Source organism: Hylobates moloch, unplaced genomic scaffold, assembly GCF_009828535.3.
Source record: "Hylobates moloch isolate HMO894 unplaced genomic scaffold, HMol_V3 SCAFFOLD_15, whole genome shotgun sequence".
In the NCBI taxonomy this organism is placed as follows: domain Eukaryota; kingdom Metazoa; phylum Chordata; class Mammalia; order Primates; family Hylobatidae; genus Hylobates; species Hylobates moloch.
In genome coordinates, this window is record NW_026652290.1 from 56,364,640 (window position 1) to 56,386,886 (window position 22,247).

Here is a 22,247-nt window from a genome sequence, read left to right on the forward strand (position 1 = left end):
CACAAGAGAAACTTGCCTGATCCCACATTTAATCTTAACCTCCTTTCCTTCAGTATCAGGCCTCCCTTTTTCATGGTTAGCCCTTCCCCTGTGCTTTCGATCTTGTGCCATCTCATCTCTAGGATCTTACTTTGTTAAATTTCTCTTTATTTTCCCGTATGTCTTCAGCTTCTTCCTCTCTTCAGTTTATAAACACAGTCGACTTTTCTTTGATTTTGATCCTGCATGTACCTTGAAGTTTCTCTCTGTTCTTTCCCGTATTTGAACCTCTTAAAGAAGAGCCTACACAATTACCTTTATTTCCTTATTTCTGCTAATTTCTTGGCCTACTGCAATCTGGCTTTCGGCTGCTATAACTCCACTGACACTGTTATCAAGGTCATCTTCATTTTATCAACACATTTTCTAATTGCCACATCTGGATTGATTTAAAAAATCTACAAAATCACTTGTGACCTTTGGGGAAATTTGAACACTGATTATTTGATACCAAATAATTAATTTTTAGGTGTGATAATGTTTGATGTGTTAAAGAGTTTTTATCTTTTAGAGATAATACTGTTTAGGCTGGGTGCAGTGGCTCCCCCCTGTAATCCCAGCACTTCGGGAGGCCGAGGTGGGTGGGTCACCTGAGTTCGAGACCAGCCTGACCGACATGGTGAAACCCCATCTCTACTAAAAATATAAAAAGTTAGCAAGGCATGGTGGTGCATGCCTGTAAACCCAGCTACTTGGGAGGCTGAGGCAGGAGAATTGCTTGAACCCAGGAGGCGGAGGTGGCAGTGAGCTGAGATTGCGCCATTGCACTGCAGCCTGGGCAACAAGAGTGAAACTCCATCTCAAAAAAAAAAAAAAAAAAAAAAAGATAATACTGATTAGTTACAAGGAAATGATATGTCTGGGATTTGCTCTAAAATAACTGGGGTGGGATATAGATAACATTTTTCTTATGTTTAATGGTTGAAACTGGATGATGAGCCTATAGAATTCATTATACTCTTTTTTCAACCTTTGTGTGTGTTTGAAATTTTCTGTTATTGAAAAGTTGGGGTTTTTTAAATAAATGGAAAAGGGGAGAAGGAAGTAACCAAGAATAAAATCAATAAGAAATAATTATTTAATTACAATTCAGAATGGCATGCAGACTGTAAGCTTTAATAATAAGTGGCTGTTTAAGCTAATTTTCACCAGTAAAAGAATTGGGACTTTGACAGTGGAAGCATAATGCCTGGCATAAAGCAGATGCTGAGTAAATACTGGTTGACTGAATCAGCTAGCAAGAGCTCAGAGCTGGATTACATAGACAACTCGTTGGATAATTTTAAAGGCTGTATACCTTTGAGAAAACCTGGTAGCTACTAGTCACCCCATTTGTTTTCATAAATAATAACCTATAATGGTATGGTGCTTACTATGTCCCAGGAACTATTCTAAGCACTTTACATACATTAATTCTTTTAATCCTCATATTAGCCTCAGGAGAGGGGCACAATTACTTTCCCCGTTGTGCAGATGAGGAAATAGAAGCAAAGAGACTTTAAATAACTGGCTTAAGTCACACAGCAGGTGAAGTAACAAAGCCATGATTTGATCTTAGGTCATCATGCTTCATAGTCAATATTTTTAATCATAATATTGTATAGTCTGTCTTTAGTAAATCTTAAAAATTAATGTTATAATTGTCTACATGAATAATTCTAGGCAAGACTAGATTTGTCTTAAGACATAGGTATTCTGATATATATATATATATCAGAATATATATTTTGTGTGTGCGTGTGTGTGTGTGTGTGTGTGTGTATGTCATTCAATTCAGTGTTGGATTTTTATTGAATTTATTCTAGGCCATTGTGACTTTATTTCTGTTTGTTGGCTAACCTCTCTGGACTAGGAAATGTATACTCTGTTGAGGTGATTTGCTCAAAGTGGAAGCCTTAGTTCTAACTTGGCATGATAACTTGGAAAAGTGACTGAGTGCAAGATATTACTTTAGATAATTTAAGCAGAAGACTAGATTGGGGCACAATTGAAAGTAAGAGTGGAAAATCAGATTCAGCTAATTGTTGATAAAGCCAGTATAATTCTAAATGGTTTAGATAAAATTAGTAAACACAAGGGCTGTTTTGTAGACTAAATGTAGGTGAAAGATTAAATTTTTTATCTGAAAAGATTTCTCATCTTTCTTTTGTTAGAAGGTCCCCTAAGAAGAGCTTGGCAGACTCTGAAGGAACCTCCCCTTTTGCATAATGAACTGCCAGTAGAAACCTTTCTAGCCATTAGAACACTGTTTCTGTTTTTAGTAAACAGTTTCACATTCAAGCAGTTTTGTTTCTGGTTTGAGTATTTACAGGTGATGTGAAAGTTTAAGCATAATAACTTTGCTGTTAATGTCTGCTTTTTTTTTTTTGAGACGGGGTCTCGCTCTTTCTCCCAGCCCGGAGTGCAGTGGCGCAATCTCGGCTCACTGCAAGCTCCGCCTCCCGGGTTCGCGCCATTCTCCTGCCTCAGCCCCCCGAGTAGCTGGGACTACTGGCGCCCGCCACTGCGCCCGGCTAATTTTTTGTATTTTTAGTAGAGACGGGGTTTCACCGTGTTAACCAGGATGGTCTTGCTCTTAATCACATTCGTCTCAGGGAGGTTTGCTGTTTTGAAAACAGTGTTTTCAGAGAAAAAGATTATCTGTAGTTAATTTGATTTCCTCCTTCATTTCAGCACTTTTTTTTGAGACGGAGTTTCTTTCTTGTTGCCCAGGCTGGAGTGCAATGGCACGATCTCGGCAGACTGCAACCTCTGCCTCCTGGGTTCAAGAGATTCTCCTGCCTCAGCCTCCCGAGTAGCTGGGATTACAGGCGTGTGCCACCACACCTGGTTAATTTTGTATTTTTATTAGAGACAGGGTTTCACCATGTTGGTCAGGCTGGTCTCGAACTCCTGACCTCAGGTGATTCACCCACCTTGGCCTCCCAAAGTGGTGGGATTACAGGTGTGGGCCACTGTGCCTGGCCCTAAAACTGCCATTTATTGTTAAGACATTGTATGCCATTAATTTTGAAATTGACTTGTGCAGTTGTTGCTTTAGATTAACATCTTCGTAAATTTATTATACAGTTAATGTTTCTTAGACAATTTACCAGCTGTCATTTATCATTTACTTGGTAATTTAGTGATCTGAATTCTAATTTATTTCACCTAGTCACTGAGAATTAGTTATGCCTTGCCTGCTCTCAGTAAAGCATTAGAATTAAGTAATGACGAGAAGAACAAAGGATTTTCTTAAGTGTAGTACATGAACTTAAATACTTTGGGTTACCTTGTTTTAGTGTTACAGATGGTTTTTAATAATCCCTGGATTCAAATTAGCTGGGCGTGGTGGCGGGCGCCTGTAGTCCCAGCTACTCGGGAGGCTGAGGCAGGAGAATGGCGTGAACCTGGGAGGCGGAGCTTGCAGTGAGCTGAGATGTGCCACTGCACTCCAGCCTGGGCGACAGAGCGAGACTCCGTCTCAAAAAAAAAAAAAATTATCTGGACTCTCTAGTATATATTAAATATTTCAAGTTTTTAAACAAGTAGTCTCAAGTAAAGGACTGGCCGGGCGTAGTGGCTCACACCTGTAATCCCAGCACTTTGGGAGGCTGAGGAGAGTGGATCACCTGAGGTGGGGAGTTCGTGACCAGCCTGGCCAAAATGGTGAAACCTCGTCTCTACTAAAAATAGAAAAATTAGCCAGGCGTGGTTGTGGGTGCCCATAATCCCAGCTACTTGGAAAGCTGAGACAGGAGAATCACTTGAACCCGGGAGGCAGAGGTTGCAATGAGCCGAGACTGTGCCATTGCACTCCAGCCTGGGAGACAGAGCGAGATTCCGTCTCAAAAAAAAAAAAAAAAACAGAAAGAAAAAAGAAAAGGAAGGACTAGCTTTATTTTCTTTATCCACGCTGTCAAATTTTGGTATTGTGGCAGCACTAAGAAATTTGTAGTTTCGGCAATGAGGTTCATGACATATAGTAATCTGGTTATCTAGCACAAATTTGAGTAATTCGAAGAAATCAGTTACTTTAGCTAGTGAAAAAGTCTAGCTATCTCCCTAACAAAAATAAAACTTCTTGGATATTTCTCAGAATGTTAGAGCAAAAGATAAAAGATATGGAAAAATGTGCAAGGAAAGAATGATTTGGAGAACACAGAGTGATAGCATCTGACTGAAAGAAATTTCAGAAGCTGTATTAGATAAAATAGAAGGGGAAATAATCAGTGAAATAAAAGGAGAAATTTCTCTTTCTTGAAAAATTGAATCTTTTGGTTAAAAGCATTCTGATTGCCAAGATTAGATGAAAGAACATCTATGTTTAGTTTCAACTTCTTTTGTAATTTTAAAATTTCAAGAGTAAAAAAACCCTAAAAACCTCCAGACATAGAAGTTGTTACCTAAAAAGAATAGGAGTCAGCTGGCATTGGACTTCTTCACAGCAGCAGTATTAGTAGAAGGCAGTGGAGTAATACATTCAAAGTTATGAGTTTCTAATCCAGAATTTGATAACAGCCAAACGATCACTCAAATGTGAGAACAAAAAAAGACATTTTCAGAAATTTAAGGACTTGGGAAGGTTAACTTAAACGAGTTCTTGAATATGTACCCAGCAAAATGAAATAGAATTTCAAGAAAGAGGTGAAATGAGACCCCAGAAACGGAATTCCTAACTAACACACCAGTGAGAATCTCAGGATAACAACTATGCCATAGGCCTAGAAAGCAGTTGGTTCAAATTAGAACGAAATGGCAGACTTGTCTGTGAAGAATGTCTTCAAGAAGACAGTAAAAGCCATTATGTGAATTATGTGGTGGAATTTTTTAATGTTAAGATAAAGTCAACGAGAGAAAAAAAAGAAACTGGGGGATGCAGTATGACATTCTTGGCAGTAAACCACATTAAGCTTTGGAGGAGCCATACGTCTAAGTCAGTCTTGAATAATGGAGGCCGAAAGTAAAAGAAGACTCTTAAATATGCATTCTTTTGTGGAAATATAATTTTTTTAAAGGAAAATAGGGTGGAGAGTGGAGTGTGGTACAAAGCTAAAGAAAGGTGCAGCTAACATTCAAATGCAACATCACATAGGAACAGTAGATAAAATAAGAGGAAGATCTGGAAAATGTGATGTAATGGGATGGGATTGGACTTGATATATAGAACAAAGAAATGCTTTAGGAGCCAGATCTTTTGAATAAGATGTATCATTGAAGTAAGCAATATACATTTTAGTTTAAAAAAAAAACAGTATATCTTTAAGCAGAGTTATTAATAACAGAATACTTGAAGGTGTATTTGTATGATATTATGAATACATGCTTTTCATTAACTTACTGCCTGTATTGATTTGAACCATAATGTGGATAAACCAAAAGGAGAAAATAATACACAGGCCTTCAGTAGGAAAAACGGTAATATACATGTTGAGAGAAGGGTTAGAAAGGACGTCTTAGTAAAACATGGTCTGATTTTTATCAACCTGGAGTGAGAAGACTCTTACTCTCTTTTCTCCACATTTAGCCCAGAAATGCAGGTTGGGGGAATAGCAATGATGCATAGTATCTCTTAGCCTAAGGCTCCTTGTTGACTCTTCGGATGGAACTAACATAGGAAAAGAAATTAGATCAGAAAGTATTTCAAGAAATCCCAGTCACCTCACTTTGTCATCAAGCTTTATAACATTGAGCAGCTTATCTAACTCCTTGGGTTTGTTTCCTCATCTTGAGTTTGTCGTCTTCAAGGTTTCTTGTGACTGCTTACGTTACATGGCTTTTCTATGCTAGATTTTCTCGTGAAGCTCACTGAGCTCTGAAAACAATTCCAAGAATGTATTTTTAGGATTGTTATAAGTGTTCAGCTTCTTTTGTGACATCTTTGGACATCATTCATTGGGTGAATGAGTTCTAGTGTGTTGGTCATTTTTAGTCTTTTTTTATATAAGGAAGGAGGAAGTCAGTGGTATGTGGTATTTATATTTTGAAGGAGCAATCTAGAAAACAAAATGCAATCACAGTATCAGTAATGAAAGCACTGAAATCATTGCAGATCCTTACAGATGTTAAAAGGATAACAAAAGAATGTTATAAGCAATTTTATGCCAATAAGTTCCATACCTTAGATGAAATGGACAAATTCCTTGCAAAACAAATTACCAAAACTGACAATAAGAGGAAATAGTAAATCTTAATAGCCTTTTATTAGTTAATAAAATTGAATTCATATTTCAAAATCTTTCTACAAAGAAAATACTAAGGTCGAACGGCTTTACTGGTAAATTCTATCACATTTAATGAAAAGAAAGAAAGAAAGAAAGAAGCCCAGTCTTATCTAGACTCTTAGAAAATAGAAGCTAGCATTACCTTGATGGTAATACCAAAGACATTATAATAAAATCAATATGGAATATAAACCAACATTATTTGAGAATATATGTGCAAAAAATCATTTAGTATTTGCAAGTCAAATTCAGTGGTGTGTAAAAAGGATGATAAAACACAACCAAGGGGAATTTTATACCAGGAATGCGATTTTAACATTCAAAAATTAATTTACTGTTTTGACAAAAGAGAAAAAAAACATGATCTTCTCAGTAATTACAGCAAAGTGTTTGGCAAAATGTAATATCCATTCATGATATTAGCGAATTAGGAATAGAAGGGAACTTCCTCAGCCTGATATTGGGCATCTACTAAAAAACCTTTACTTTGTTCATACTCATATCTCATGGTGAAAGGCTGAATGGTTTCCACCTAAGATTGGGGAAGAAAGCAAGATTTTCCACTCCTGACCACTTCTAATCAACGTTGTATTAGAAGTCCTAGTCACAACATGGTCAAGAAAAAGAAAAAGACATTGAGATTGGAAAGGAAGGAGTAAAATTGTTTTTATTCCCAGATGACATAGTTTTATATATATAGCAAATGTTAAGTTACTAGGACTGATGTGAATTTGGCAGGATTGTAGGATACAAGGATAATATACCCAAACAATGTAATTTCTGTATAATAGTAAAGAACAATTAAAAATGAAATGGGGCTGGGCGCAGTGGCTCACGCCTGTAATCATAGCACTTTGGGAGACTGAGGTGGGCAGATGACGAGGTCAGGAGATCAAGACCATCCTGGCCAACATGGTGAAATCCGTCTCTACTAAAAACAAAAATTAGCTGGGCATGGTGGCACGTGCCTGTAATCTCAGCTACTTGGGAGGCTGAGGCAGGAGAATGACGTGAACCCAGGAGGCGGAGGTGGCAGTGAGCCAAGATCGTGCCACTGCACTCCAGCCTGGGTGACAGAGCGAAACTCCATCTTAAAAAAATAATAAAGTAAAAATGAAATGGACAAGTACCATGCATAATAGAGTAAAATTGTAAAATATTCAGGTATAAGTTTAACCAGATATGTGTAAAATCTGTACTCCAAATTACAGGAAATTATTGGAACTTAAAATGACCTACACAAGTGAAGATATATACCACATTCATAGATTAGAAGACTTGTTAGAAAGATGTCAGTTCTACTCAGACTTATCTATAGCTTCTTCAAGACCTTCCCAATCAAATTCTTAACAAGATTTTTAAAAATTTACCAAACTGATGGTTAATTCCATGTGGAAATGCACGGGTCTTAGAAGAGTCAGCGTTTTTAAGCAGAACAAAGTAAAAGGACAGCTCCTTGATTTAAAGATTTACCATAAAACATAACACTGTGGTACTGGCATAAGGTAGACTAAAATCAGTGAAACAGAATAGAGGGTCCAGACTCATTCATTCATATATATATATATATAAAAAATATGTTTACACATATATATGTAAAAATATATTTACATATATAATATCTTTACATATATACGTATGTTTACATATATATATATATATATATATTTTTTTTTTTTTTTTTGCCAAAGGTGCTGTTGTAAAGGGAGCCTTTTCAATGAAACAGCTGTATTTCTGTATGGAATAAAAAGTCATCTATCTTTCTACATATATCATATATTTAAAAGGCATCTAACATAGATCATAGATTTAAACGTAAAACAATGGAACATCTAGAAGAAAACATAGGAGAAAATCTTCATGATCAAGGATGGGCAAAGACTTAGTACACACGAAACAGGAATCATAAAGGGAAAAAATTCGATTTCATTAATATTGAAAAGTTTTGGTTTTAAAAATGCACCTATGAAAAGGCAAGCTCACAGACTGGGAGAGAATACTATTAGAAAACACCTAACAAAGGACTTAGATCAGTATATACAGAATTTCACAAATCTCTTAGATAATGCTTTTTTTTAAAAGCACAATTCACTAATAAAAATATATGAAAAAATAAGCAATACCACGTTAGCAAGGATGTGGAGCTACTGAAATAATCATATATTGCTGATGGGAGAGTAAAATGGTACATTACTTTGGAAAACTGACAGTTTCTGAAAACCCTGTGACCCAGCAATTCCAGGAAAACGTTTGTTTACAGAACTACACATTAATATTTATAGTAGCTTTACAGGAATGTCTATCAACAGATGAATGCATAAACAAATTGTGGTATATCCATATAGTGGACTATACTGCTCTGCAGTATAAAGGAACAAACTGACACATGCAACAACATGGATTAGTGTCAAAAACTTGGTGAGTAAAAAGATAGACACAAGTACCTACTGTATGATCCTGTAGACATGAAATTCTAGATAGAATTTAGTTATAGAAAGAACAGTGGTTGCCTAGGGTGATAAGAAAAGGGTGATTGACTGCAAAAGGGCTCAAGGGAGTGTTTAGGGGTCATGGAATGTTCTTTTATCTTGATTGTAGTGATGCTTCCATAGGTATATGCATTTGTCAAAACCCGTAGAACCATATACTTAATAATGCATCATTTGAAGGTAGTTATTTCTCAAAGTTGGCTTAAGTTATGTTAGCATTTTTAGGCCACGCGTTGTGCCTCACACCTGTAATCCCAGCACTTTGGGAGGCCAAGGTGGGCAGCTCACCTGAGATCAGAAGTTCAATACCAGACTGGCCAACATGGTGAAATTCCGTCTCTACCAAAAATACAAAAATCAGCAGGGCGTGGTGGCGCATGCCTGTAATCTCAGCTACTCCAGAGGCTGAGGCACAAGAATTGCTTGAACCCAGGAGGCAGACGTTACAGTGAGCTGAGATCAAACCACTGCACTCCTGCCTGGGTGACAGAGTGAGACTCCATTAAAAAAAAAAAAAAAATTAGCATTTTTATTACAATTTGATACTTCTTTTGTTGGTGGTGATACCGAGTTTTCGCATATTTGACAATTGCATGATAATCTTTAAAGTATGTAAGAAATCTGGAAGCTCCAAAAAGACTCATTACTTTTGGCAGTCTAAGATTATATTTCTCGAATGTAGACCTTTTAAGTGGATGAGTTTTTCACGTATTTAAGGAAAGGTGCAACACATACATGTGTGACTGTGTTCATGTTTATTTCATAATATACTATTTCAAGTCTGTCATAATATTGGTAGGGTGCTCTCTTTGCTTTGCTCAATGGTAGTCAAACTGTACAGAATATAAATATTAAACTTCTACTTGGTACGCAACAAGATCATTATAAAACTGGAGAATTCTTTTGGAGCTTTTTGAAGGTTTTATCTGCTGCGCCCCCTGGTGGATTTTACTTCTCATTGGGGTCACATGAAAATACAGCCATTTACCTTCTTAGGAGGTGTCTTTATAAAATCTGTCAAGTTTTTAAGTTAATCTTTATGTTGAAAAACTTCTCAGTAACTTCTGTTGATAACACTATGAGGTATTTTTTTTTTTTTTGGTGATCTTCACAAGAGTTATTCAGTACAAGCTTTTCCATAGATAATTTTGCCATGTCTGATGGCTTTTTTCCAAAATACCTCTAAGATAGAGATTCCGGGATCATGTACTGGAGTAGTAGTTTCTAATAGTTCTCATTCTATAATATGGTTCTAAATTTCTTGCTGTACAAAAGAGATTGGAGAATCGTGTCTTAGAAATAGTACGTATAGTTGGGATAAGCCTTGAACATATTATGGTGCCAGAAATTAAGGAAGTACTAAAAAAAAAAGAAAAAAAGGTTGTTGAAAGGCCACATAGGAGCCAACCTGAAGATTTAATAAAGACCAAAGCTGGAACAATTTGACTAACAAAATAATGATAGTATTGGATTTTAAGTCATGTACTAAAATATTCATGAGTCCATGCCAGTGTAAGTATTTTAATAAATAAACAGTGGAGAAGGCACTGGTTTTGTTTTTGTATTTTTTTTACAGGAGCATCCCACTTAATGTAGAAAGAAAGACGGGAAACGAAGTTTATTATTAGGCAAATACCATGGTAATAAATGTGGCAGACAGGACCTGCTGATGGATGCCAAAATTAGGTCAGAGTTTGAGGAGAAAAGAGTATTTGCACAGTCTCAAAGTATTCCCTACCCCCTCTCCTCCCAGGATATTTTTTTAACTGCAAAGGAAAAAGATAGTAGATTTATAGTGGAGAAATCTGGCAGCCACCACCTTGGCCAAGTGATCAAAGTTAACATCACTAGTAATAAGACATATTGACGTCATGAGCCCCTTGATACAGTGTACTGGAGGACACAATATCATTTCTGTGGTATTCTTACCCCAAATGCCTAAATGCATTCTAATCACGAGAAAACAGGAAGCTTAAACTGGGGGAAGTTTTACAAAATACTGGATCAAAAGTTTCAAGGTCATGAAAGACAATCAATCAAGAGTTGTCACAAATTGGAGCCAAGACTCAGGAGAAATTACAAAAAAGTTACAAAGATTAAGAGTTCTTGAATACCCCTCAGCCAAGTGGGGATGTTAACATCTCACAGAATTATGTACAGTTATCAACATCAAGAAATTAACATTGGCTAAAGAATATTAAACCACATACATGAGTGAAAAAATGGTGAAACTTGCAGAGTGTTATTTTTCTTTTCCAGGATTCTCTCCTGGATCCCACATTACATATAGTTGTTTCTTTCAAAATATTATTGTTAGAATTTAGAGAGACTTGCTTTGTTTTAAATCAGTTGGTGTATTAATAGGTAATAAGTTATTTATAAAGTAGCTATTAAAAGAATTTCCTGATGAAGCAATAGTCTTGTTGCTTTTTTCTACTACACAATTATTGGGAATTGGCTAAAATTTGAGGAAAGTTTTGTTTTTCTGCCATTCTGTTTATTTCATTTTCTTTTCATTCCAAAAAAATTTTAGCATCACCTAAAACAGTTTACACTTCTTTAAGTTGTCTTTACTTTTAATCCCAACAGTTCAATAGCAGCTTGGTGTGTATGTATTAATAGCAATGCTTTCAGAACCAGAAGACTGTGGTCTCTTCCTTACTATTTTGAAATTTCTTATATTCCTTTTTTTCTAAATGAGAGAAATATATAAGGGAGATGATTTATGTTTCATCATCTGAAAGTGTGATGAATGAATATGTAACCTTCTATTTCTATTAGTATTATATTGCCGCAGTATTAATATGTCCAGTTGAAAATACTAAAATTTAGTGTAGCAACATGAGCTCTCTAAAAGGAAGTTCTTAATACTTTTATGTAGTAACATTAACAAGATTCTTGGAGTCACTTTTTAAAATGAGTTACCGTCTGAATTTTACATTTATCCGTGAGAACCTTCAGAGTGCATTGATCGAGGTTAAGTCTCAACAGTCTGTTTTCTATATAAACAATCTACCAATTCCTTATTAGTAACTTTTTATATTTTATAAACTCTGACTAAAATATCTAAGTTTTTGCTACCTTGCTTAAATTTTAGATAACAGTATATGACTTGCAGATTATTTTAATATTTTGTCTAATATAATGTCAATTGAATATGTAGGCATTTTCAACTGTTAAGGCATTCCTCCCAAAGTTGTCCTTCCAAAAAGTAGAAAAATAACATGAGTTTCAACCTGGCAAAACATATGAAAAAGAGTATCTCTGAGTCACAAGATGAGTCAAGAGGGTGAGGTTTGTTTTTCCTTGTCCATCTCTTTTAAGGGAATATGATCCCAAGCAGTAGGAAAAAAAAATATTTAATGAAAAGTGGCACCAAAAGTTAGAATTTGTTCTTCAGTATTTAACTGGTGCTAAGTGCAGGTCTTCTATAAATATACTGAAACTAAATTTAATGGTGCTAACAAGATGGGTTTGATCTACTTTAGAGATCTGTTCCTAATTTGTAGGTGATTGCTAATGCCGATATTTCAAGAATTAAAACTCTGTTTCATACTCTAATATTTTACTGCAACACAGCAATACTGCTGGCAAGTGGAAGTGCTTAAATAACTGCCCCTTAGGTGCCAGTAATGACCAATAAATCATTTTGTTTGATACCTAAAATAACTATTACCATTTGTTTTTGAAGGCTAGCTTTCTTAGATCTTGGCTTTAAAATTTTTTCTTGGCTTTGCTTTCCAAGCTGGCGATTTAAAAATATTCTGGATATTTAGGTATGGATTCCTCTAGTTGCTCAGCCTCAACTAGATTGTAAATACTGAGTATTTAGTCCGTCTTACTCATCATCGTAATCCTAGCTGAAAGGACGGGAGGGAGATGAGGAAATAAATGAGTGGTTGGAGAAAAGATACTGCCTCTTTACACACTGCACTGGCTTCTTAGCTCAAGATCAGTTTTAGCTACATGGGGTATGTGGGAATGATGATGAATGGAAAGATTAGGTAGAGCTTGTTCCCTCCTAGTCATATTAAAGGGGCTTTTTAAGAAGTCGTTTATTGTCAAGGTAAAATGTGATCACTGGCACATTGCTTTGCCTTTGAGGAAAGTTTTGACTACTCATCCAGAGCAGATATCAACTACTTTATAATGTTTCACAAGATATTAAAACAAGTAAATAAAATTTAACTACTCCTTCTAAGGGATTTTGACAGGGAGTGAGATAATGATACAACTATAAGATAAATCATTAGTAACAAACCCCTTTCTTTTATCAGAGAAAAATTGATAGGTGTCTCATAAATGGAGAATTCAGGCAAGGACATTCCAGCAGGAGGTTTATAAGGAAATGGAAGTATAAAATCTGTACTTTAGCAGAGATGTGCCAAGAGCTTTGTAGCCAAAGAAAAGGAAAGGGGGAAAGAGATAAGATGGAAATTTAAATTTGAGGCTAAGTATTGTCAAGGGCTTTAGACTTTTTGTATTAGAAAGCTACTAGAAAATGTAAAGCACGGGAGCTAGCCATTTGGCTGAATTTGCCTTTTAGAAAGATTACTGTTGGCAATGTAAAGAAGATGGATTGAACCACATATATTTATTTGATTTATGATTATTATTTTCAAGTATTCTTAATATTTTTTATTCATTTATTAAGACTGGAATGCTATCTTCTTGATTAGAGGAGTTTTCTGAGTAGCTAAAACAATCCTTTAAGTGCCTCAATTTCAGTTTCTTGATAAACAACTTTCTAAACTATAATTAATGTCGCCACTTCAATAAATAGACTCTAATAAATAGTTTGCATAAATATTATGATACTACATTTCTGCTTTTCCTCTTCCCATTAATCATACAGCCTAGAAGAAATGATCCTGATTTGTCCACTTAAAGTTTGTGGAGACATCGTCTTTTCTTATCCACTCAGATCACCTTTGTGATCTGTTATGTTTAAATTCCCTGTCACCTTTCCTAGTCTGTGGTTGTAAACTAAGGCAAAACTGAAGATTGGAAGAAGAAAATAATTAACTAATCCTTGGTATATGTGTAAAAAATTAAGGCAAGTGTGGAGAGGGTAGCTACTGAGCAAAATCTATGAACTTTGAGACACTGTTCTGAATGGTTTGCTGATTGGTACCTGGTTAGCTCGTAATTTTAAATACTGATGGCATTTTAATCAATAAGTTTTACATTTGAAATACTTATTAACACTCACTTAAAACATTATTAAAACCATAATTAAGCACCTGTTATATGTGATGCTCAGAGCACCAATGAAAAAGTCATGGACTCTGCCCTGAGGTGGGGTAGACATGTAAATAAATAAGCGAAAAGCATTTGTAGGACTTTCATTATATTTTTTCTCTTTCAAGAGTAAGGGTGTGTCATTTTATAGATAGAAAATGGGGAAATAAGGTTTATTTGAACAGTTTGCATTTACGTCACATATTCCATTAAAGAAGGAATACTCTTTAGTAGAGGGATAAAATGCTTATGTAGTTGATGTGCTTATGAAGTGCTTATATGAACTTTTTAATCAGATTATTTATATACATTAATGTGCTACATAATAATTTTTGGTCAGTGGCTGACCACATATACACAGTGGTTCCGTAAGATTATAATGGAGCTGAAAACACATATACAGTCATGTGTCACTTAACGATGGGTTGCTTTGAGAAATGCATCATTAGTGTAGCCTAAGTGTATAGAGTTTACAAAGTCTACAGTAATGTCCTAGGCCCTTACATTAACTCCCACTCACTCACTGACTCACCCAGAGCAGCTTCCTGTCCCACAAGCTCCTTTCATGGTAAGTGCCCTATACAGGTGAACTATTTAAATAAAATTTTCATACTATTACTATACCTTTTGAATGTTTAGATATGTTCAGATACACAGATATTTAGCATTGTGTTACAGTTGCCTACAGTATTCAGTACAGTAAGATGCTGTACAGATTTTGTAGCCTAGGAGCAATAGGCTGGACCATATAGCCTAGCCTAGGAGCAATAGGCTGGACCATATAGTAGTAGGCTGTACCACGTAGGTTTGTGTAAGTACACTCTGATGTTCATACAATGATGAAATCAAATGATGTGTTTCCCAATGTAACCCCATCGTTAAGTGACGCATGACTGTATATGTATTTTGCTGTTTGCAGCAGTATTTAGATAAATTTTTCATCACAGCATTTCTGATACATGTGTTCTAGAAAACCTCACATGCCATGAAATCATATCTGGGAAAAATATGGATAGAGTAGAGCATTCAAATTATGCAGCTTTGTTTGTAACAGAGTATTAACATAAACAGTAATGATCTTAAAAATACAAGTGCAAATTAACTGTACAAATGAAACACCATGGCCCATCACTTATTAGCCTTAAACCGGGACTTGTGCTTCTTTTAAGGTATGATACAGGTTCTTGAAGTTCTTTGCTTTAGTAGAAACTACTTTTCTAAAATTCAGTAGTGAGCCAGTGTGTGGCTACCTTTATTAGTAGTTTTGGGGGTGAAGGGGGGAGCATAAAAACAAAAGAAATTGTCTTCACAACTTCTTCATCTGTGTCCTTAGTTTTCCCCAGACAGCATAACAATGTTAGAAAGACTTGAGGTTTTTAAAGCCCCTAAACTTGTTTTCTCTAAAGAAAGGCACCTCTTCACTATTGTTTTTTTAAGGTCTTCATATATTGAGGTTTTTTGTTTTTTTGGTTTTTTTTTTTTTTTTTTTTGGTTTTTTTTTTAGATGGAGTTTCCCTCTTGTCGCCCAGGCTAGAGTGCAATGGCGCCATCTCAGCTCACTGCAACCTCCGCCTCCCAGGTTCAGGCGCTTCTCCTGCCTCAGCCTCCCAAGTATCTGGGATTACAGGCGCCCTGCCATCACTCCTGGCTAATTTTTGTATTTTTAATAGAGACGAGGTTTCACCACGTTGGCCAGGCTGGTCTGGAACTCCTGACCTCAGGTGATCCACCCGCCACGGCCTCCCAAAGTGCTGGGATTACAGGCGTGAGCCACCACGCCCGGCCTTTTTTTTTTTTTTTAAGAAACTTGCCTCGATCCTTTACTGTGAAAAATCCCTGTGAACCAATTAAATTTCCATGATTACTGACAACACTATTCTCCTTCCTCTTTACCAATTATGTATGAACTAATTCATATTAGAACACCATCTTGTGGCTGTAGTTTTTACTTTGATAGTATATAGTTCTATTTTAATATAATTTATATTTAAAATATATGCTTTAATTTTTAAGTTCTTACAGTGAGGATGCCATATATTTAAGCTGTCAAAACAGCTTGTATTTGTACTCTTTTCTAGCGTTGTGGGCCATAATACATACATACTCATGGGTAGTATAACATTTGCCTTCTTAATTTTCTTTTTAAAAATTGTTGTATTTAATTTATTTTTAATTTTTTGAGACGGAGTCTCACTCTGTCACTCAGGCTGGAAAGCAGTGGCGTGATCTCAGCTTACTGCAACCTCCGCCTCCTGGGTTCAAGCGATTCTCCTGCTTCAGCCTCCTGAGTATCTGGGATTAGAGGTGCGTGCCACCATGCCCGGCTTATTTTTGTATTTTTAGTAGAAGTGGGGTTTTACCATGTTGGCCAGGCTGGTCTATAACTCCTGACCTCTAGTAATCTGCCCATGTTGGCCTCCCAAAGTGCTGGGATTACAAGCGTGAGCCATTGCGCCTGGCCCGTTGTATTTAATTTAAAAAATATATTTGTAATTATTATTTCTATAAAGTCATGATCAAAATTACTTATGTGTATTAGTCAGATATTTTAAAGGAATGAAAATGATGTAATTTAGAAGAAAACAGCTTAAACCTGTTTTTTCAAGAATTTATATGAGACCTGACACTGAATTTTTATGGAGTACTTACAAACTAATGTAAACATTTCTTTTTAGTTATTCTTTCTCTTTTAAAGTGTTGACAAGTGAATTTTGTTAGCTGTTTGGTTGTTAAGTAAAAACTGGCTTATTTGCTCAAACTTGCAAAGTATCTTTGGAAGAATATTCAGGAAACTGGCAACATTGCTTTCAGAGAAAAGAAATGGATATCTCAGGGTGGGAAGGGAGGGAAACTTTGAATTTTGAATACCCTTTGAATTTTTGAGTCATGAACTATTAGAAATAAAGTAAATTAAAATTTAACAAGAAAAATGAAAATGAAAGTACTTTGGTGTACAGAACAGAGGTTGATTGAACCTGTCTGGTAGAACCTCCGTGATCAGCTTAGCATTGTCAGTCCTGAAATAATCTTTTGTGACCTCCATGATCAGCTTAGCATTATCAGGCCTGGAATATCTTGAGACTCAGCATACAGCGGATGTATGTAATGGCAGGTGCAAACAAACAGAAAGGTAACCAAATACAAGTATTTATGTTGTACTTACTCTATTAGAATAAATTAACATTATAATATATTCCTCTTTTTATCAAATTGGGAATTAAACTATTGGATAACTGTTGGATTTTTTTCCCCCCTATAACTATTATAAAATTTTTCAGAATCTTGCTACTGCCCATTAGAAAGGACTTGGGAACATTTTAAAAAAAATCTTGCTACCTTTTTTGTTTGCTTTTAGTTGATGCGGATGAAATTAAAAGGCTAGGAAAGAGATTTAAGAAGCTTGATTTGGACAATTCTGGTTCTTTGAGTGTGGAAGAGTTCATGTCTCTGCCTGAGTTACAACAGAATCCTTTAGTACAGCGAGTAATAGATATATTCGACACAGATGGGAATGGAGAAGTAGACTTTAAAGGTAAGAAAGTAGTTATTTTTTATAATCACAAGTTAGATAACCTATTTGTATTCTTACAGCTCTGTGTAAAAAAAAAAAAAAAGTGTTTATATTCCTTGTGACCTTACAATAATAGATTATGTTAAAACCTCAGCGTCTGTGGCATATGCACCTTAATGAACTAGGACCTTTTACTTTGTGGTTCAGAAATGATTAAGTCGTTCTTTAGGATAATCTACCAAAAAGCAGGGGACACTCAGTATTTCCTTTCTTTTTAGAAAATTAATCTCACTTTAGGGCAATACTGTATATTCTTATATACATTAGAAGCTGCAATTCCTTTATTTTTTATTTTTTATTTTTTGAGATGGAGTCTCGCTCTTTTGCCCAGGCTGGAATGCGGTGGTATAATCTCGGCTCACTGCAGCCTCCGCCTCCTGGGTTCAAGCAATTGTCCTGTCTCAGCCTCTTGAGTAGCTGGGATTACAGGCGCGTGCCACCACACCTGGCTAATTTTTGTATTTTTAATAAAGACGAGATTTCACTATGTTGGCCAGGCTATGATCTCGAACTCCTGACTTCAAGTGATCCATGTGCCTCAACCTCCCAAAATGCTGGGATTACAGGCATGAGCCACCACGCCAAGCCAGTTTTTTTTGTTTGTTTGTTTTAACAAGTAAATAAACATTTCACAAGAGATTTGTCAATAGATTTTATTTTAGTTTGGAGAGCAGAATTATAAGTGGAGGGATATAAAACTGATTATGATTTCAGGCAGTGAAGAAAAATGATCATTTGTCATGAAACTTCTAACAGCCTATTTAAGTGATTCACAATTTTGAAACAGAAGTCTAAAGTTTTGTGTGTCAGAACAATTTATAGTGTTTTTTTTTTTAAAGCCCCTTGTTACAGTCATATTCTAAGTGGAAAGAGTTAAACAACTTAAAGAATATGTTTTGAGTGTTCTTTTATCTTGCACTTAACAAATGTTTGTTCAAATTGATTGACCTTAGAGAACTCCAAGTTCAAATAAAAAAATAGAGACCTTGTTTGTTGAGGTTTCGAATTTGGCAATTTTATTTTTAAACGTTGCTAGTAGTACTTTTGTTTTGCAGCAAGGAAATATCCTTTTGTGGGTATGTAAGGTAAATATGTTTTTTATGTAAAAAATTGGAAGTTCTGATTTGTGAACATTTTTAACTCTTATTCAGAATTCATTGAGGGCGTCTCTCAGTTCAGTGTCAAAGGAGATAAGGAGCAGAAGTTGAGGTGTAAGTATTTTTCTTCACTGACTTCATTCTTTTACACTACCATCATTTCATACTGTATTACAGAATGCTTTTTAAAATAATGAAAAAGATGTCTTTTATTCCAGATCCTTAGACATAACTGAAATTTTACATTCTGGTGAAAATCCTTTTAGGACATTTGCAACTACTATATTTGAATAATGTGTCATTGCTGCTTTTAGTTGGATAGAAGGAAAACAGTTTCTTTCTACTGAAAACAGCCATGTAAACTACATATGTAATTTAGAGAAGAGATTTTTTTAGTGAAAGTGGGAAGAAATGTTCTAAAGAACTGGAGAGGTTGGAGTTGTTATTATATCTAGTTTTTTCTGTGCAGAAACTGAAGCTTAGCAGGGATAGTTAACTTACTCTAAGCTCCACTAAATCTGCTCAGGCAGTCTCAAAAGCCCATACTTTTAACGAACTGTGTTAAACTGTGCCTAAGGACAACTCTATTTTAAGGAAGGAGACATCCTCATAGTCATAATTTTGATGTTTGTCAGTTTACTATTTTCTGTCTTATTGAAAGCATTTAGTTGTGATTGCTTTGTAATTGGAATTGATTTTCCTTCCCTTTTTTTAGTTGCTTTCCGTATCTATGACATGGATAAAGATGGCTATATTTCCAATGGGGAACTCTTCCAGGTATTGAAGATGATGGTGGGGAACAATCTGAAAGATACACAGTTACAGCAAATTGTAGACAAAACCATAATAAATGCAGATAAGGATGGAGATGGAAGAATATCCTTTGAAGAATTCTGTGCTGTAAGTACAAAAGAGCTGGTTCTTCCATTAGTTATGTTTCAGCAACATATTTTAAAAACCACTTAATAGAAAATTTCCATATTTTGTCCTAAAAACTTAAATATTTGATTTTTCCTAATTGCCCATATTGTTTTGAAATGTGTTCTTCATTGTAATTATTAATTAACAATTATTATTCTCAAGAATTAACATTCTCAGTGATCCTCTGATAAATGCCACAAGGATACTACTTATTGTTAATAGCCTCTCAAATTACAACTAGGTTATACTCTTAAGGTTCATTTAATCACTCATTGCTTCTGAACAGAAGCACAACCACAACCACTTAGCTTCTCTTCGCTACTTATGCCCTAAAAACATAGAGAGTAGGCTTTTTGATATGTTACAAGGATTTTAAACTGCAAGCTAGAGACACTAGAGAAAACTAGAGCATCCAGAGTAGAGGCAAAGATAACAAAGTTTTGAAATTTTTCTGTCAGTAATGATTGGATGCTTCCATAGAAAGGTTTTCTTCCTCCTTCTTATTTTTAAATGTAAATCATATAAGGAAAAACAAGTGAGTTTGATAGTTGTGTGTTATGCAAGAACTGAAGTGTAGCTACTTTGACTTTTAAGTAGAAGTTCATATTATCCTTAAGCAAAAACCATCTTTTTATTTTGTTTTCAAAAAGTGGGGTGGCACTGTAAAAGAATAGACTGCGTCTTTTTGGAAGAGTTAGATGGGTTTGAGACTTTTAAGACACTGAACTACTCCCAGGGGGTGCTACCGCAAGCCTTTTCTGTCCCTTCCGTTTCACCACCTTCACCATTGCCAGTGATCACTGTGAACTGGCATATGGTTGAGTGTGACATGAGACCAGGCCGGTCGTGCCATCATAAATAGCAGCCAGTTTTCAAAAGAAGGAAAGGAGAAATTCTAAGCTTTAGGGGAATAAAATAAATGGAAAATTCTTGGCTTCAATGGTATTGGAAGAGGAGAGAGAGAGAGATATATATATAATATGTATATATCTGTTATATATATCTTATATATTTTACATGTATAATATAAATTATAAATAATATAAATATAAATAAATATAAATAATATATAAATATATAATATGTAAATGAAGATTACTTGCATTTAGCAAATATAAAATGTAATAAGTGTATCACTTATCAGTGGAAGGAAATTAAAATATATCTTTTATATATAGAAATAATGCTGTTATCTATATTGAAGACATAAGCTAAGTTTCGAGTTTATTTTCCAATATTTATTTTATTTTAAGTTTTCTTTCTTTCTTTTTTTTGAAACGGAGTCTCGCTCTGTCTCCAGGCTGGAGTGAAATGGCACAGTCTTGGCTCACTGCAACCTCCGACTCCCTGGTTCAAGTGATTCTCCTGCCTCAGCCGCCTGAGTAGCTGGGATTACAGGCACACGCCACCATGCCCAGCTAATTTTTGTATTTTTAATAGAGACGGAGTTTCACCATGTTGGCCAGGATGGTCTCGATCTTCTGACCTTGTGATCCGCCCGCTTTGGCCTCCCAAAGTGCTGGGATCATAGGCATGAGCCACTGCGCCTGGCCTATTTTTAAGTTTTTGTAGACAGGGGTCTCGCTATGTTGCCCAGGCTGGTCTCCAGCTCCTAGCTTCAAGTGATCGTCCCATTTCAGCCTTCCAAAGCATTGGGATTACAGGCATGAGCCACTATGTCTGGCCACCAGTATTTGTAATCAGTTGCCTTTTGCTTGTATTTTTAAGGAGCATAGTTTACGAGTGGAGAAAAATGTTCGTTGTGTTTTTAAAACCAACTTTTCTAAACATCGATCAAGCGCTTGTAACTTTGGCTTCATTGAGTTCTTTTTATGTTGACTTCTCAAGCTATAACAGTGAAAGATTGGAAGTTGTTTTAAAAGATTGCATACTATATATGTACTTTAAAATTTTCAGAGTACTTAATGTATACAAATCATTCTTACAAATGATTAGTGACAGGCTTAAAGTTGGTTTATTGAATCCATGTATAATTTATTTTTACCTCCTCCCCAAACTCCAATAAAATGCAATGAATTAAAAAGAAAGGGTTATGAACTCACAAGGACAAAAATGAAGAGCAGAGAAGAGACAGCATCTAAATTTGGTAGTTTAGAATGTTTAGAAAGTTGAATGGTTAACTAACCTAGCAGAATGATTCTAAGCTTTATCAGCTTGGAAATCTGAGAAACAAGCTGGGTTATAATGGAGAATCCGTGAAAGGCTCAGAAATTGATGGCACAAGCAACTGGAAGTGAGGATGAAAGTGAGGCTAAAAACAGAAAGATTGGTTAAAGTCTGTTTTAAGAAGGAATTGGAACACACAAGATCGCCCGTACTCTGTTCCCCTGGACAGCTATCTCTCCTGCACCCTAGCAGGAGATTGGGGGAGAGTCTCTAGGCTGGGAAACATGAGACAGAGATGGGGTATATGTGTTGGGGAACTAAGTGACAGTAAGCATATTTGCATATTGGCATCTGTGCCCTTCTTCTGTACCTGACTTCCTGACTCCCTAGCAGCTGGACTTACACTGTGTAGGTAAGAGATGGGAAAGAGCCCTTTTTAGGAAATCTTATCTACCCAAAGAAATGGTGCTACCAGATCACTCAAAGTATAGCTCTCACTCAACAGCCCCATCATTCACCCAGAGTTCCAGTGCCCTTTCTACAGAAGCAAAGCCAAGGA

The 22,247-nt window shown here is 35.7% G+C and overlaps 1 protein-coding gene across 2 annotated transcripts in view; it reads left to right on the forward strand.

Moving 5' to 3' along the window:
* Positions 1-22,247, forward strand: part of PPP3R1 (protein phosphatase 3 regulatory subunit B, alpha) — a 76,691-nt gene that overhangs the window by 49,506 nt on the left and 4,938 nt on the right. For both annotated transcript variants that reach the window (XM_058428697.1, XM_032177641.2), the window contains exons 3-5: positions 17,328-17,504; positions 18,695-18,754; positions 19,356-19,540. In XM_058428697.1, the coding sequence (XP_058284680.1) occupies positions 17,328-17,504; positions 18,695-18,754; positions 19,356-19,540 (422 nt within the window). The remainder of the gene's footprint in view (positions 1-17,327; positions 17,505-18,694; positions 18,755-19,355; positions 19,541-22,247) is intronic.